Source organism: Lampris incognitus, chromosome 7, assembly GCF_029633865.1.
Source record: "Lampris incognitus isolate fLamInc1 chromosome 7, fLamInc1.hap2, whole genome shotgun sequence".
Taxonomy (NCBI): domain Eukaryota; kingdom Metazoa; phylum Chordata; class Actinopteri; order Lampriformes; family Lampridae; genus Lampris; species Lampris incognitus.
This window is the reverse complement of record NC_079217.1, coordinates 12,278,571-12,291,500: the sequence shown is the minus strand read 5'-3', so window position 1 is coordinate 12,291,500 and position 12,930 is coordinate 12,278,571. Positions and strand designations below refer to the sequence as shown.

Sequence of the window (12,930 nt, the reverse complement as noted above, 5' to 3'; positions counted from 1 at the left end):
GGCCTTACAAAGCATCATAACTGCCCCATGTTGCTCGTTTGCGAGATACCTAACCAGTCGAAGACATCTCCACCACAGTACAAGTCTACCAAGTGCAAGGCAACAGATGGCTGCTTTCCCCTCTGCCTTATTTTGCACGTCAGTGTCGATCCCGGCTACACTGTTTCTGAAACCGTTTTCCACGGGTGCCTGGTAAATGAGTTAACGTCACCTCTTTTACATCTTTAAATACCCGCGCGAACTCCTCGTTGATTGACAAGCTCCGTCTTTCGATGTCCCCTCGCAGGTTCCTCCTGGTGCGTAAGCTGTTCTCTGAGAAGAACACAGACAGCGCCTTCAGAGCCTCCAGCATCTCCTGTGGAAAAACGAAAGGGTCAAACTTTTAACACAACCAGGTCAGCTACTAACACACGCAGCGACTACCGGACGAATGAGCCTTAAAGTAAGCGTTTATTTTATTATTATTATTTCAATTACAGTCGGTACGGAAAACATCATTTTTTGACAAATGACAGCGTATGGATGAAAGGTGTGATTTGCCGGGGTAACAGGTTTAGTGTGCGTTAGCTTGTTAGCAGGAAGACACTATTTCCATCTCACCTTGTCATTGTCGAGCCTCGTCTCCAAAATTTTGTGAAGCTTCCTCGAGAGCGGGTTGTTTGGCTGAGAAGGCAAAGTGGCACTATGCAAAGCGGCGGCACTCTCCGGTGGTGTTTCTAGTTTATTCTCAGCCATTGTAAACATACGCCTCCACGTCAACTCTCGGGAAGATGTTTGGTCCGTCGGAAATAGTGTCCGTCGGGATCTCGCGGAGGCAAAACTTTGGTTCCGCAGTGTGCCTTTCGCGAGAGTGTGAGAAGTTGCATTGGAGCGCTTGAATCCGGTGTTGGGCCCTATGGGTAGAGTCAGCATCAGCATCACACAAATGTACCACACGTCTCCTCACGCCTTAGACCCGATGGCGGGGCGATATCGGGCAATAGAAACGCCAAACACTTTGACAAATCACAGAGCCAAATCACATTCTTTACTCAGTCCCGGAAGAGAATGGGGTTGTAGCTCATACGGGAGCCTTTCACTAGACAAGCGGGTCAGATAGACACAGTGGGCTCGTTTGTTACCAGCCTTATCTGATAGTTTTCCGTTTCTCTGTCAGGATAACTGGTTGCCAGCCATTACAGGATTATCGCAGGACAGCGGCGCACGGGTGGAAAGAGGTGGGACTTGAATATGAGCTCAGAATTAAACATTTCCAGGTTGGGGGGGGATAGATAGAATTACAGCTAATCTCTCATACAGACAAAACACTCACGAACGTGTATGCTAGCGCATTATGTACGTCGAGAGAGGAAGATGGACGTTATTAAGCTAACCTAGCTTTTCGCGTTTGTTTTTTGTTGTTTACAAACAAATGTATTTCGAAACACATTGGCAAACCCGGTGTCCGTTTTGCCAATTTGAGTAAAGCTCGTTAAAACTGAACTTAAAAACTGCGCGCGCGAGAGAGAGAGCGAGCGAGAGAGCGCGCGCGCGCGAGAGAGAGAGAGAGAGAGAGAGAGAGAGAGAGAGAGAGAGAGAGAGAGAGCGAGCTGGTAGTGAGTCCAGCCCCTGGGTGGGGATTGGATTGATTGACGGTCGTCTTGTGAGAGCGTTTCACAGTCCAACCTCCCGCAATCTACTTGCTCCGAGCTGGGGGCACGAGCGCGGAGCGAGACGAGCTATGGTCGTATAAGTAAGCAAGTCCGATCTGTCACTTTTACGCTTAACTGCATCGATTAGAGACCAGGCGGCTTGAGGTGAATTCCGCACTGGACGTTTTTGGACGTTTTTTTTGTTTTGTCGTTTTGTTTTCACCGACAAGGGGAGAGAGGAAAAAAAGTTTTCCTCGCGACTTGCCCAGGCTGGCTCCGCAAATGGAAACAACATCCGAGGGGAAACCAAGCACACCTTGTCTTATGAGGTCTTCATCATGTAAGCTTTGATCGTCTGTGATTTCATTATACCCCTTCAGCCGGGATGAGCTATGTCGAAACGGTTCTGCGGGGCAAGAATGTGCATGATATGCCGCTGCACGGCGGAGTGAACCGGAGCGCCGGCTGAGGATATGAAATCGGAGCGAGCCGCCGTGCGGGACGTCAGTCAGCCTGAGCGTGACGTGCGGTGTGTGACAGGCAGGCCGTTGTCGTGTGTGTACAAGTGGTGGCCTCCGGCTTTTGATATCGAGGAGGTGTTTTTAAAGCTGTTCGCCATTTCTGAGCAGCTCGACATTTTTAGGAGCAACTTGGAGAAATCAGTAAGCGGGCTAAAGGGGGGGAAAAACAAACGCAGCAAAGCCTACGAAGCTTTCTAATCAGCCTCACGTCAACACCGTGAAACTGATTATCGATACAGACTTCTGTTCAATGATTACCGTCGTCGTGTTACTTATTCGCGTGGTGTAACTTAGTCGCTACTTACATCCCAAGCCCGTTCAATAGTTGCATTAGGTCATTATCCATATTGACCTTAGGGGGAGTTCCTGGTTGTTGATACATAATTATCCTTGTATAATGGGGTTTCATGTTTTACACTGCCCTGCATTTCCTCCCACGGTAGGCACTTACACTGGAGTTCTCTCTTTCTGACAGGATCCTGGCCTCGCTGGAAAGGTGAAGACGACTCATGGTGTTAAATGCTGTGACACAGTTCAGCCCAGGCAAGAGCGCGGACCAGGCTTCAGCTTAAGTGACTATTCACAACCACCAATAGTTCTGTGTTAACCATTTGTGGAGCGTTTGCCATGGCGTCTAGTCTGACATGCACAGGTGTTATCTGGGCCCTGCTGTCCCTGCTATGTGCTGCTGCTTCTTGTGTTGGCTTCTTCATGCCCTACTGGCTGCTTGGCACACAGATGGACAAGCCCGTATCCTTTGGTACATTCCGCCGCTGCTCCTACCCGGTTCGGGATGAGGAGCGGCAGGCCACCGTGATGCTGGAGCAGTGTGGGCGCTATGCCTCCTTCCAGGGCATCCCAAGTCTGGAGTGGAGGATCTGCACAGTGGTAACTGGCGTAGGCTGCGGCCTCCTCCTCCTGGTTGCCCTCACCGCCCTGATGGGCTGCTGCATCTCCGATCTCATCTCCCGTACCATTGGGCGTGTGGCCGGAGGCATCCAGTTTGTTGGGGGTGAGTCAGTGCACTCTGCACACATTTCGAGCTGTCTGCCACTGTCGGTTTACCTTTTTTTTTTTCCCTCATGAAAGTTTTGGGTTGAAGTTTTCAGAGGCTATTCTCTTTCTCACTTTGTCTGATGTACTTTGTGAAATGTTCAGTGTCAGTTAAGAGTTGAAAGCGAAATACTTCTTTTTAGGTTATTTGTGAAAATCAAGACACTACCAAAGTGCAGTGTTTTCATAATGTACTGTAGAATATTTTAGAACGCTTTCATTCCAAGTAAATAGGGCGTGCTTTCTTGAATTTCACCTCACGTTCACATTCATGTTTCTTTGCACGTCAGTTGGTCTAATGGCCATGGCATCAGGGGCCGTTCCACTTTTTGCAGAGAAAGATTCTTGTCCAGTGTACAACACAGGCCTGAAAAAAAGATTTGTGAGTCCTTTTGTCTGTTTCGGTATGTGGACACAACTCCCACGTATGGCACTGGTTTCACTCATGTGTGCTGTTGGTTTTGCACATGTGTTCTCCAGGGGCATGAGGGCTATGGAAGGTTTCAGAGGAAGTTGCGCTGCTGAGGGCTCAGCGAGTTTTTCTACCCCAATTTGAGGAGCCGCGGTATCCCAGCCCACTCATTATCCCAAAACGTTTGCTCACATTCTCTGTGGCACACCACCCTGCTATTTACGGTCCCCGCTGCTTCAGCTTGGCTTCTGGAAGTGAAGTGACAGAAAAGCAGGTTGCAAACAGATTTGACAGCGCTGCAAGGCTTCTCAGAAAAATAAAACTACAGAGGACCACCAGAACCTGACATGTGTTTGTTCTGAGAGGCTTAGGTAGCTGGCTACATGTGAATTAATTGGGTGTGACGTGATGATTTAGGTAAAGGCGGATTTCCTCTGGTGTTTATAGAAATATGCTCTTTAATGTAGAGACCTTCTTTCCAGCTCTTTGCAATCCGTACTCTCAGTATTACATAAAGTGGCTATATTTGGTCACAGGATTAAAATGGGGGGCTTCTTTTCATGCTCCCTGTTCCCCGCCAACCCCCCCCCCCACACACACACACACACACACACAAGTCCAGACACATAAATTTGGATGAAAAGAGCATAGGCCTGGGGGGGAGGGGGGGCGTGGTGGAGGCACTGCAAGGGGCACTGCTAAGATCTCTGAAACTTGAATGTCATTGATCCAAAGGGCAGAGCTGTTCCAGTCAAATGTGGAAGGGGTAATTGGCAGTGACAGAGTTCAGAAGATCATTGTGCTGCCCGCTGTATTGTCTGCTATCACTTTCTAAGTAAGAAGTAAGTGGCAATGTCTAGGCCGTGGAAATCAGGGACCGTGGTTGCCTGTAGGCTAGGGAAGTGGACTTGGAACCAAAAACCAGTTGCTGGTTCAAGTCTCAACACCAGCAGCGGAAATGTGGTTGTGGAAGGGGATTGAGTACCACCTCCGCCCACCCCCACCCCCCGGCCCCATCTCAGTAGCTACCATGTAAGGTAGTCTTGACTTATGGGGCACTTGGCTATTGAACAATCCACTTGATCTCTTCAGTGGCAGATGCCAAATACCACTAACAGATCCTGAATGTTTATGTGAAGCAAGGCATTGCTGGAAATGTGTGTATGTGCGTGCACGTGCGCACTCCCTATCTCAATGCAGGAGAGAGAGAGCGTGTGAGATAGTAAAGTACTGCTGCTGGAAACACGAAACAACAATAATGTCACGGATGTAGTTCCTTCTCATTAAACAAAAACCTCACTGAGAAATAAAATCCACCGGGTGGGTGCAGAGCATATGGAGAAAGAAATGATCAAATCTCAGCGATTAATATTCAACAGAGAGTAAATGAGGCATGCAGTTGGTTCACAATGCATGTGAGTGTACCAAGAGACGAGAGAGCCCTGTTGTTAATAGTCTGGGTGCCAGCATCGTTCGCAGTTGTGTTTCTTCCACTCCTATTGTTTTCCTCTAATGAAGAATATCTTAACCTGGTGAGGCCCAAGCCTCTGCGTCGCCGCCGGTAAAAGAGCAACCTGGTCGCTCTTTGTCATTCAGCTAAGCGCTGTCATGTAGTAGGTAACAGCCAGAGTCATTGTAATAACATCATCAACAGCAGCACACAGTAGGAGCAGTAGAGATTCTCTGGTTTGAATTTGAAGTTGAGTGATTTTTCTCCTGTGCCAGACTAAGTTCCCAAGAGAACGTTTTTTCAGGGTTGGTTTATACCTCATGGCAAAAGCGCGTTTTTTTTTGTCTTTCAAACCAGACTTCAGAGTGGCCGACTGACTGATCCAAGGCTGTGCTCGTGCTCTTATTGAGCTCTTATGGAGTTAATGGGTCTGTGCTATAGCAGGCCTGGCCAGGCACCATACCCAGCCGTCGCTTTAAAGTCAGATCTTAACATCGGCCTCTTTCCTGGCAGGCCACTAATGCAAATATGCCAAAGAGGGGGCGGTGTTTTCTCCATTTTATTTTGCACCTGCTTAAAACCTCCCTGCAGTATCTCGCAGTTGAAGCTCAAACAGCAAGTTTGCATTTTGAAGTTTTTCTCAGATGGAAAAGAAATGCTCGAAGACAGCGTGTGGATATCTGTGAATAAAATATATATGGAGCTGTAATGTTGAAGGGGTGCCATTTTCTAATTTACATATTTTACCGTGCATACAAATGTTGAATGCGCATCTGTTCATTTACTGGAAGGTAGGGTTCATCCATCTATCCAAGTATTGATGTCTGCCCAGTTTTTTTTAGGTGATTTATTGCATCTAAATTTTGCAGTCTACAGAAGAAATTGTAGAATTTATTCTGACTACAATGTATGGTGACAGGCATGGGCGCAAGTCCATGAATACTGGGATGGCGTCCAGCGCTTCACCTGTGGCCCCCATCCATAGGATTAGTGGTTGTGTCAGGAAGGGCATCTGACGTAAAATTTTGCCAAATCAGTATGCGGCTTGACAAGACCATACCGGATCGGTCAAGGCCGGGGTTAACAACAGCCGCCGTTGGTGCTGTGCCCTCACAGGGTACCGATGGTAACTATAAAATCCACTGTGGCGACCCCTGAGAAACAGGGAAGAGCCAAAAGAAGAAGAAGAAGATTCTGAATACCATGTATATTGATCCAGTGTTAACTTTTCTAAACCTGAAATAAGGACCATCTCCGTCTCTTACAAATATTTTGTGAAAAAATATCGGAATTGAAAGCATTTTAGCTATTGATGAAACAGACAGCTAAATAACAGCCATATAACAAGTTGGGACCAGATGACTTTTGCCTGTTTCTGAATCATATAGGAAGTTGAATCTTGAGAAATAGAAAGGAAATTACCACCAACAAGATGTACTAGTGGTTAGCGTGGTCGCCTCACAGCGAGAAGGTCCTGGGTTCGAGCCCCGGGGTAGTCCAACCTTGGGGGTCATCCCGGGCCGTCCTCTGTGTGGAGTTTGCATGTACTCCCCATGTCTGTGTGGGTTTCCTCCGGGTGCTGCGGTTTCCTCCCACAGTCCAAAGACATGTAGGTCAGGTGAATCGGCTGTACTGAATTGTCCCTAGGTGTTGTGTGTGTGTGTGTGTGTGTGTGTGTGTGTGTTTGTGTGGGCCCTGTGATGGCCTGGTGCCCTGTCCAGGGTGTCTCCCCGCCTGCCGCCCAATGACTGCTGGGATAGGCTCCAGCATCCCCGTGACCCTGAGAGCAGGATAAGCGGTTCAGATAATGGCTGGATGGAAGATGTACTATAGACCTTGGACCGGCTGCCTATGACCTCTATCGGGACCTTTATTGGGATGGCATGTAGGGTTTGAATGGCAGGCTTTATTTTAGATAGATATTCGTGTTCTTTACAATATCTCCAGCTTAGGAGAGTTCGGACATGTGGGGGACAGTTTCCTCTTGGGATGCTGGGATAAATATGGAAGAGCTAAACACGGCAGACTTCATAGCGGATGAATCTGGTCAGCAGGGATACCGTGGAGCCCACGGGCCTCAGCCTGGCCTATGAGAAGTACAAAGACCTCTACAGTGTTCTGGGAAAGCTGTAATACCACGCACGGGGGATGGGCCAGCTACATTTTATTATTTATTAAAGGCGTTGAATGTCTCTTACATTAAATATAACCCCGAGGTTTTGATCTACTTTTTTTTTTTTTTTGGATGAGATCTGATCTGATCTGAAAATGGTGGTTTTTGCATTTCATAAGCGCAATCTGACGCTTCGATATGAGGTTGTTTTTTTGTTTTTTTTAATCAGAAAGTCAGGATAGACTTGTAATTTTTGGCCCTTCATTCACCTTTTACTCTTTTACACTCATGTTGCATTCTCTCTTTAAGGCTCTCATTGACCCGGTCAATGAGAGCCTTAAAGAGAGAATGCAACATGAGGCTTTGGCTTCAAGGAAAACGAAATAACCAGAATTAACCGAATATGTATGACTGATAGCATTTTTCCGAGATGCTACAGAACAAATATATATTTATAGATGCTGTCATATGGGTCTTTAAGAGTTATACTGTAAAAGTAGAGTTGTTATAGGTACCGCTATTTCACCCCCCCAGAGGTGATCCCCGCAGTATAAAATACACAACACATGTGGTGTTTGGTGACATCAAGTCCGATTCGCTGCTTTCGTGCATGCTTTTCCCGTGGCTGAAAATGTGTGTCAACAGCGTAAGCTTCAGCGATGAATTAAGGACATGTAGATAAATTGAAGATGGGCTGTCATCGCATCACGGCTCCCGTAATGTTGCCAAGGGCTATCTGGCAGAGGGACGTGTTGTCCTGTTTCGGAGCCATACCGCCACAGCTAGGGGCTTTGTCCTTCCGTCGGCTCTGTGGTCTCTTGCCAGCTGGATCCCACCCAGTCCCACAGTGTGTGTGTGCTTCCGCTCCACTCGAACCAGCGGCATTTTGTTTTCAAGTGCTGTAACGATCCACACGAGTAAGGTTTTAAATCGTCTGCTTTCCGAGGGAAGATTTGGTTTTGAAAAGAAGAAGAACGTTTTGGTTTAATGGCCTGATATTCACTGTTTTGTATTCCTTGGCACAGACGTAGGACCTACTTCTAAGTTAAGTTGATCCCTTTTGTGTGAAACTCTTTGTTTTTTAGATCAACTTTGGCAACAGGGACCTGTCCTGTATAGCCGATAGGTAACAAGTTCAATCCCAGCAGCGACCACGTGTCCTTTAGCAGGGAGCTGAATTTTTACCTACTGCATTGCTGGAAGTCAAGCTGGGAAAATGTACTTCAGGGGCCCATTTGTATTCCTTCCTCTCCATATGCCTGCAAGGTTTGATGTGATGAAGATCAACTACGCCATTCATTCTGCCCCGGTATACATTGTGGAAAACTAATGAGCATATGGTCCATATGTTTGAGCGGCGGAAAGCTGGCCACATCACAGTGGACTTGAAGCCTCACGTAGTGTGTTTTGAATCCTGCCTTGCACGCAATACTGCTCTCCCCCGGGGTTAGTCAACTGCAGCATATCAGGGTCAATGCAAAACAGCCCCGGCTGAAATCAAGACAGAGCTATTCAGTGCCTTTAGTGTTGTGTCTCATGCAATGTTGAACTCAGAATGTGGGTCATGCCTGCCTTCTGACACGATTACCAGGTGACCGCTCATAGGACATTCCCGTGTCTGAGGCTCAGTGCGAATCCTCTTCTGCACAGGATGTGTATAAAGACACTCCTGGGTGGCGTGGTTGAAAGGCTTATAATTGCTTTTGTTTCCGGCCATTGATGGTTATAAAGTGGACGTCTGTTCCTCAGAAGTGATTGATCGTCTAAAGTGCAGTATGCTATTACCACACTGTAATGTGCCCATTCAGGCAGGCAGCTATTTTTTGCTCAGCTAGCAGCCCCCCCCCCCCCACACACACACACACAGCTAATGTACACACGCACACACACACACACAACACACACACCACCACTACTGCATTTTTGCAGTCGGGGAATTGCATAGTGTAGTTTGTGGACTGCATAAAGTCTTTCTTCTTAAGTATCATGGTCCGTCTCCTTCACTGTAGCACTGTTTCACAGTGAACTCCCACCTCCTTCTCTGCCCCTCCCATTATATGGCGGTACTGCAATATTTCTATTGCTCTCCATCTGTAACGCCATATTTCAGACTTGTTTCACCTTTCCCCTAATTCTGCTTCATGTCCAGCCCTGTCTCATTCCTTCTCCTTCTCCCTACTCTCCATCTCCTTCCATTTCTTCTTCTCCTCCTCCTCCTCCTCCTCCTCCTCCCTCCAGCTTTGCACATTGCTGTCTGGTTTGGGAAGGGAAAAAAAACAGATTGGGCCAGTGCTCAGTGACCCGAGGAGTGGACTTGGAAAGAGCGAGAGTGAGAGATAGAAATAGAGATAGAGAGAGGGGGGAGAGAGAGAGATAGAGAGAGGGAGGGGGAGAGAAAGGGAGGGGAAGGAAGAGAGAGTAGAGAGGGGGTGGGAGAGAGAGAAGGAGGGAGGAGAGAGAGAGAGAGAGAGAGAGAGAGAGAGAGAGAGAGAGAGAGAGAGAGAGAGAGAGAGAGAGAGAGAGAGAGAGAGAGAGAGAGAGAGAGAGAGAGAGAGAGAGAGAGAGAGAGAGAGAGAGAGAGAGAGAGAGAGAGAGAGAGAGAGAGAGAGAGAGAGAGAGAGAGAGAGAGAGAGAGAGAGAGAGAGAGAGAGAGAGAGAGAAAAGCCCAGCTTCAGCAGGGATTTAGTTTTGTCCAACAGGAAGTCTGGGAAACCAGAGGACAGACAGGAAGAGTTATTTCAGCCAGTTCCTCTGTTAAGTCATTGTTTTCACTGCAGCGGTACCAGGCGTGCTGCCTATCAGGTCGGTATTATCACAGGAGGACGGTTTCAGAAAGTGTGTCTGGTGTCTGCAGTCAGGTCTGGTATGAGTGTGTCCATCAAAGCAGAAATGCAAGTGAAGCCTTGTGAAGGGGGTTTTTTTTTTTCGGGATCTGATTAAATGTTACTTGACGACTTCATTTTAGATCACTATAACAAACTGTCTGCGGGCGTAACATTCTTTCTGGATTAGAAGAAGGGTCACAGTAGTTTGGAAAACTAGATTTTTTTTGTTTGCAATTTGCAAAATGAGTAATTACATGCAGGGGAATGTCTGAATCAACATTTGTGCAGATCCTCCGCAGATACCAGAGCAACCATTCACCCGATGTCTGGTGATTTAACACTGACAGACATTGTTTCGGGGCATGTTTGATGCCCATGTCTCATAATGAGTAATGTCTCGCTCACAGTCCGGCCAGTGATCCCTGCAATGGGGGGGGGGGGGACTGACTCAGGATATGAAGGTTGAGCTCTTTCATGTGGTTTTTAGCCCTCGGTACTTTCAAAATTTATAACTTTATTTGTCCCCAGCGGGGCATTTGGTTATGCAGCAGTTGGGACGCGTACATTTAGCACACATAAAACACATAAATACAATACTAAGACAAAAAAACTTTGTAAAATACTCAGTCAATTAAAAAAAAACAACAACCCAGTAAGTTAAGTTAATACGTTATACAAATAACTACCTTTTCCCACTAGAATTTAGGAGGGAGGTGGAAGAGGGTATAAAGGAATGTTTATATCTGTTGGTTTTAGCTAGTGGAGGTCTGAGGAGGGTACCAGGTTGCAGAAACTGAAACTTTTGATGGAAAGGATTCAGCTTTCTCAGTAACTGTTCGTTTCCATGGCCAGTTTACTGTGTGGAGCGTCAACGTATAGCGAGAGCGAGGGACTGTATCGCATCACCTACCGTTGTTTTTCTGTGTCACTACACGTTCTGTGTAATTAGTTGGGAGGAAGATGGAAAGGCTGTGTTTGACACGGTTAAATATCTCACAGGGAGACCGGGGGGGGGGGGGGGCGGCAGGCATCAGTTGGCTGATTAAATGAATAAGTATGGATCGGATGGGTCGGGTCTGAGCCCTGTGAGAGTAAAGTAGTGTGCTCAGTATTCATGCCCGGTTTTACAGTCAGTCTCAAAGGTACCGTGGCTTTAACCATACAGTTAATTATACCCTGTTCTTGGAGGAGGAGGGGGGGGCATAGGGTCAATATTCTTTTTCTGGTGCTTTCTCATGGGTCAAACAGCAGGCCAGTGAGGAAATAGGAGACCGCTCTGCAAATAAAATAGCTTAAGATTGCTGAGAAAATGGCCTGGGGTTATATTTGGCATGCAATTAATAAAAAATAAAAAAAGTATTGCCCAGTTTAATCTTTGCATGTTATACTATATAGATACCTTAAAGACCTGGGGCCTCATGTATTAATCATTACTATGGGGAAATTTGTGCATACACTCCCATGGAATTTTTTAGCCCTCAAGTTTGTCTGACAGTCATCAGCAAAGCATGATGGTTATTTGTAATGCCTTCCTCCTAACATCCATTGTCTACCTCTTGCAACGAGCAATCACCCAGGCCTGCAAAGACATCAGTGTTAGCCAATCGGTGTCTAAATTCAGGGGTTACCAAGGTTCTACGCTGGTCTCTAAGACAAACGTCTCATCTCATCTTCAGCCGCTTCTCCGGGGTCGGGTCACGGTGGCAGCAAGCTAAGTAGGGCGCTCCAGGCATCCCTCTCCCCGGCAACACCCTCCAGCTCCTCCTGGGGGATCCCAAGGTGTTCCCAGGCCAGATTGGACATGTAGTCCCTCCAGCGAGTTCTGGGTCTACCCCGGGCTCTCCTCCCAGTTGACCGTGCCGGTAAACCTCCAAAGGAAGGCGCCCAGGAGGCATCCTAATCAGATGCCCGAACCACCTCAACTGGCTCCTTTCGATGCGAAGGAGTAGCGGCAGGTGTTTGGTACCAGAGCCCATGCTATGTGTGGAGGTGAGCCCAACTATATCTAGTTGGTACCGTTCCACCTCTCACACCAGCTCAGGCTCCTCCCCTGCCAGAAAGGTGACATTGAGACAAACCTCAGGGCTAAAAAATCCCATGGGTGTGTATGCACAAATTTGCGCATAGTAACGATGGATAACACAAGGCCCTTGGTCCCTTATTCAAAAGAGCGTGGTTGATTTTTTTCTTCTTCTTGATTTTCTAATTCTTTACTTTGTAGAAGTCTGTTATAACTCTCAGCCAATTTAACCCCTTTTGACGGAGATTGTCTCCCCCGTCTACCTCCTTATCACAGAGAACCAGTGGGGAGAAGCTGGAATGAGAGGCGGATTAAGAGGCACATTAACTGATGGTAGATAACGTGCGGTACAGACCGTTTGGGTCTCCATCTGCATCAGCTCGGGTCAGCTCTGGAGAACAAGCCTTTCTTCAGCCGGCGACCCCCAAGCTTTCGGGGCTCAGGTGGTCGACGGGAGAGACAGGTGAAGGTGACATATTAGGCAGCTGCAGATCAGATTAGAGGAGGATGGGCGCCGCACATGCGTGCAGTTGTCGGTCACGAGTGGCGTGTTGTTATTGGGAAGCGGGAGTGCTGTGAAATGTGTTACTGCACAGCTTTATTGAAAACATACCTTTGCATGCAGGAGCATTGCTCTCACTACAGCATGTTTCTGTGGTTGCTGGGATATGTGTGTGCATGCAGGCTTGCGTGTGTGTTGTGTTTTCCTGTTCCTTTGTATCCACGTGGCACGTGTTTTCTTTAGGAGGAAGTGTATAATATGAACTGCAAGTAAGTGCATGAAAGTTCTGAGAGCGGCAGCGGCGGCCAAGGTCCATCTTTGCCGTCTGCCCCGAGGAATGCTAGGAATTAAGGATAAACACACTCTGTTGCCCCCTTCCCCCCCAGTTACCCCATACTCACCA

General features: G+C 47.5%; 2 protein-coding genes across 3 annotated transcripts in view; one reads left to right on the top strand and one right to left on the bottom strand.

Annotated features, from left to right (window-relative positions):
- The window catches only part of cog6 (component of oligomeric golgi complex 6), a 33,690-nt gene extending 32,647 nt beyond the window's left edge, over positions 1-1,043 (bottom strand). Inside the window, exons 1-2 of the mRNA XM_056283441.1 lie at positions 601-1,043; positions 212-355 (exon numbers count right to left, since the gene is read on the bottom strand). Coding sequence (XP_056139416.1) covers positions 212-355; positions 601-918 — 462 coding nt within the window. The 5' untranslated portion in view covers positions 919-1,043. The remainder of the gene's footprint in view (positions 1-211; positions 356-600) is intronic.
- A 49-nt stretch (positions 1,044-1,092) lies between these two features.
- Positions 1,093-12,930, top strand: part of LOC130115884 (LHFPL tetraspan subfamily member 6 protein) — a 53,051-nt gene continuing 41,213 nt past the window's right edge. The window contains exons 1-2 of one of the 2 annotated variants that reach the window (XM_056283739.1): positions 1,093-1,217; positions 2,628-3,164. In XM_056283739.1, the coding sequence (XP_056139714.1) occupies positions 2,780-3,164 (385 nt within the window). In that variant the 5' untranslated portion in view covers positions 1,093-1,217; positions 2,628-2,779. Of the gene's footprint in view, positions 1,218-1,697; positions 1,972-2,627; positions 3,165-12,930 lie in introns of those variants that run through there. The other variant, XM_056283738.1, reaches the window with a different exon arrangement.